Raw genomic sequence first — 4,227 nt, 5'->3', positions numbered from 1 at the left:
AGCAAGGGTGGAGGGTCGGACCTACTTCCTGCTGCCTCTCAGCTCCACCCCAGTCAGCACCCAGGGTAGGGGCAGCCCCCTCAAGTACACCAGGCCGGGACAGAATGAGGACTCGTGCCCAGCCTGGCCCTTTCCCGTCATCTGTCTTTGCTACAGAACAAGAGGCCAAGGTGCTGAGACTTTGCTTTTAGGTTAAGCTAAGACTGAGGCTGGGTGGGAGAGGGGCAGGGCCCTTCTCAGCTCCTTGCCAAAGAAAGCTCGTGGTACTAAGGCCCATCTGCCCCAGGGCAGAGGGTTCAAACGATGTGAAGGCTGTGGACATTGCCTGTTTTTTTAAAATCTGTATAAACCTTTCAGTGTTGACACTTCAAGAATTAAATCTCATGTTGACACAGAAGGTGGCATGTCTTGCTGGCCAGAGGCTCACTGACCAGGCCATGGGCCGCTGGTGTCCATGAAATGCAGTGAGCTGACAGAAATAGACACTGTGGGAGCCAGACTTCCATAATACAAACTTATTCTTGCACAAATCTACAGCTTTTAAACAGTAAAATGAAAGGCCCAGTGTCGCCTAGAAAGAGGACTTGAAGCAGCACGTGGGAAGTAGAGTGGCTCTGGTCGTCAGGGCATGCGGTTACCGGCTCTGCTCAACTGTAAGACACACACGGGGGACGGGGGAAGCCAGTGAGGAGGGGGCGTGGGGACAGAAGGCCCCACCACTGTCCCCCACCTCCCCCGGCACCCCAGCCCTGTCTGAGCCACTTACTGTATGTGGAGATGTCAATTTCTTCTGGAAGCTCTGCCACATTCACTTCAAACCGGTCCTGGACATCATTGAGGATTTTGGCATCGTTCTCGTCAGACACGAAAGTAACGGCCAGGCCTTTGGTACCGAAGCGACCCGCACGGGCCACCTGCAGGGAGACAGGAGCAAGGGTCAGGCTGAGAACAGACAGAGGTCCCCATCCAACACCAACCCTGAGAAAGGGGCAGGAGGGGAAGGGACACCCCCGTGGGCCACTCACACGGTGGAGGTAAGTGTCCGAGTCCTCAGGCATGTCATAATTGAAGACGATGTTGACGCGCTCAATGTCCATGCCTCGGCCGAACAGATTGGTGGCCACAAGGATCCGCCGCTGGAAGTCCTTGAACTGCTGATAGCGCGACAGGCTAGGTGCGAGAAGAACAAGGGGTGGCCATCAGATAGGGGGACCCTGGGTGGCATCCCCTTCACGGGGCCTGCCAGGGGCTGAGGGCGGCCCACACTCACCGCTCTTCCTGGGCCATGCCCCTGTGGATGGCAATAGCTGGGAAGTTCTGTTCTACCAGGAGCTGGGCCAAGGCCATGCAGCGCTGCACTGACTTCACAAAGATCACAACCTGCGAGGGAGGGAGGGGCAGACCTGGGTCAGGGCCAGAGTCCCTCCCCGAGGCGGGGAACCCCAGCACAGGCCACGGGAGTGCAGAAGCATCACCTGGTTAAACTCCAACACATCCAGGAGGTCGAAGAGCTTGCGGTTCTTCTCACTGTCCTTGAGTTTCACATAGTACTGCTGTAGCCCGTGCAGTGTGAGCTTGGTCTCGTCGTCCACAAACACCTCCATGGGCTGTGCAGGGAGGAGAGCAGGAAGAGCCAGGCGGGGCTTACTTCTGGGCCTTCTGCCTGCCCAGAACCTTCCAAAAGTGACTCCGTGGCTGCAATACTTCAAAGAGGCCTCTGTACCCCCAATACTTGTCTCCCAATAGCTGGATCTAAGGTCCGGCCCGGTTCAGGTGTAGACCAAGCTCTCAGCTCCCAGTTTGACAAGAGAGGAAGAGGCTCCGCCGGCCTTCCAGCATGCTTGTGCCATGAGGGCAGCGTGGATGTTGGGGAGCGGCAAGAGCCTGCACCCTCGGAGGCTGAAGCTACCGCGCTGAGCTCTCCGCCATTACTCACATCTTGCATGAACTTCCTGCACACAGGTCGGATCTCCTTGCTCAAGGTGGCGCTGAACATCATGCACTGCTTCTCGTGGGGGGTCAGGCGGAAGATTTCCTGCACGTCCCGCCGCATATCTGGCAAGAAATGGGGCGTGAGCGCCTGCCAGACCATGACCCCCACCCAAGACTGGATCCAGTCCCTCCCAACCTGTGCCAGGGAGCCGCTGGCCCCATGACAAGGGCGGTGTGAGTGCAGACTGGCCGGCCGGAGGGGGGGAGCCCCAGGTGCCTGAGGGCCCGGACTTAGGGTAATAAGCACAGGCGCGGGAGGAGCGGCAATCCACTTACACGCTGCCAGAGCGGAGCAGCCGTGCCAGCGCACCTCCAGCCACGCTTCAGGGTGGGGAGCCTGAGGCAGAGATAGCTGCTGGAGTGAGAGCTGCAGCCGCTTCCCAGGCACAAGCCCCAGTTCCCACCAGCCCTGTCAGGGCTCCCTGAGCGCAGGCGGGGGCCTAGAGCTAAACCAGCAGGTGGCAAGGCCACAGTCCTCGGCTAACATGGACATGTGCCCAGACACGGCTTATCTTGGGCCATGTGGTCCCACTCCAAGATCTAGCTCTGAAGCCGCAGTTCACTCTGCCAAATGCCAGGATTTGCCTGCAAATCTGTTTCCAGGAGACCTGACTGCTGGCCACCCACACGACCCCACTCTGGGGAAACCTCTGGCCTGTCCTGTCAGGGCCTGGCTCTGAAGTCTGGGGGATGCTGCGAGGGGCCTCCACAGCCCGCAGACCCGGCGCAGACACTCACCCAGCTGCTCCAGCATCTTGTCGCACTCATCCAACACGAAGTGCTTCACATTCCTCAGGTTGAGGCTCCTATTGCGCACAAGTGCCAGGATCCGGCCCGGTGTCCCCACCACCACGTGGGGACAGTTTCTCTTCAACACCTCCTCATCTTTCTTGATGGACAGGCCCCCAAAGAACACAGACACCTATGTGGGCAGAAAGCTGCCGTCAACCATCTGGTGGCCAAAAGCTCACACCCAACTCCAGTGACTGCGGCCACTCAGTTCATGACCCTGCAAAGCCCCCACCGACACGCCAGACCTGGTGCCTGGGGACAGGAGAGGCCTCAGAGCCTGGCCCCAGCTCCACTGAAAAGCAGCCCCAGGACTGAGACTGGCACAGGCCTCTGGGGGCCATTCATAATTCATCAGGCTTTTAAGGAGCGTAAACCACCACAGACCTCAAAGGCAGCCACTGCAGCCAAGCCTGGTTAATGCCGGCTGGGCCAGCACCACGGCCAGCAAGGCTACAGAGGGTCACGTGATGCCCCACTCGGTCTGGGGACTCACCTTGACGCTGGGCATGTATTTGGAGAAGCGCTCATACTCCTTGCTGATCTGGAAGGCCAGCTCTCGAGTGTGGCACATCACTAGGACTGTCACCTGTGGGGCAGGTGGGGCACAGACCCTTAAGGCAATGTCCGAAGTCCTCCCCTGGCCAGAGCCCACCCTGGTGCTGGTCCCCTGGAAGGTCCAGTCCACATGGCCCCAGCTTCTCCCAGTCTATCAGCTGCTGCTCACTCCCTGTATATTCTTATTTTTTCCCTAGCAGGTAATAAGGCTTACTGTTGTTTTTGTTTAGTCCCTCAGTCATGTCTGACTCTTTGACCCAATGGACTGTAGCCCATCAGGCTCCTCTGTCCATGGTTGCCATTTCCTCCTCTAAGGGATCTTCCTAACCCAGGGACTCAACCTGCATCTCCTGCACTGCAGTCACCAGGAAAGCCCTCCCTACGTCTCCTTATAGCTACTCAGGTGTGTCCCCCTAGGCCAGGGAGACCCCTCGCTGGTGACACCCTCCATGCTAACAGCTTCCCGAGCCTGCCCTCTGGCTGGCCTATGACCACCAGGGGAAGGCTACCACACCTTCCTGGCCCACAATGCCAAGGACTGAGACCACACCATGGCCTCCCATGAAACCTTCCCTCCGAGACCACCCATCCTAAGGTCAGTAACAAGGGCTCATGCACCCACACACCACCCAGGGAGGTGTGCCCCAGCATGTCAAGAACAGAACACCTGCAAGGACCGCAATTATCCCCTCAAAGTAGTGAACTACAACATTCAAGGCATGAGAAGACAATTGTGTTCTGTCGGCAATAAAAGCAGTAACAAAACCGTGTTCGGTGTAAGACCACTTCCTAAAAAAAAAAAAAAAAAAAAAGACCACCTTCCTATATGTGAACAATCCAGAAAAGCACATTGGAAATAACAGCCATCTTGCCGGGTGGTCAGAATGG

The 4,227-nt window shown here is 57.6% G+C and overlaps 2 protein-coding genes across 5 annotated transcripts in view; one reads left to right on the top strand and one right to left on the bottom strand.

The window, feature by feature from the left end:
* Positions 1-397, top strand: part of CD97 (CD97 molecule) — an 18,222-nt gene extending 17,825 nt beyond the window's left edge. Inside the window, exon 22 of the mRNA XM_010855432.1 lies at positions 7-397. The gene's annotated coding sequence lies outside the window, so the exon portion shown is untranslated. The remainder of the gene's footprint in view (positions 1-6) is intronic.
* Positions 398-496: 99 nt separating this feature from the next.
* The window catches only part of DDX39A (DEAD (Asp-Glu-Ala-Asp) box polypeptide 39A), an 8,803-nt gene continuing 5,072 nt past the window's right edge, over positions 497-4,227 (bottom strand). Inside the window, exons 4-11 of one of the 4 annotated variants that reach the window (XM_010855437.1) lie at positions 3,278-3,370; positions 2,731-2,914; positions 1,937-2,055; positions 1,476-1,607; positions 1,271-1,380; positions 1,026-1,170; positions 767-914; positions 497-651 (exon numbers count right to left, since the gene is read on the bottom strand). In XM_010855437.1, the coding sequence (XP_010853739.1) occupies positions 635-651; positions 767-914; positions 1,026-1,170; positions 1,271-1,380; positions 1,476-1,607; positions 1,937-2,055; positions 2,731-2,914; positions 3,278-3,370 (948 nt within the window). In that variant the 3' untranslated portion in view covers positions 497-634. Of the gene's footprint in view, positions 1,171-1,270; positions 1,381-1,475; positions 1,608-1,936; positions 2,056-2,730; positions 2,915-3,277; positions 3,371-4,227 lie in introns of all 4 variants that reach the window. The other 3 variants (XM_010855435.1, XM_010855436.1, XM_010855434.1) reach the window with 3 other exon arrangements.

This window comes from Bison bison, unplaced genomic scaffold (assembly GCF_000754665.1).
Source record: "Bison bison bison isolate TAMUID 2011002044 unplaced genomic scaffold, Bison_UMD1.0 scf7180017864365, whole genome shotgun sequence".
NCBI lineage: Eukaryota > Metazoa > Chordata > Mammalia > Artiodactyla > Bovidae > Bison > Bison bison.
Note: the sequence above shows the minus strand (reverse complement) of the source record. Positions and strands in the feature narration are given on the sequence as shown.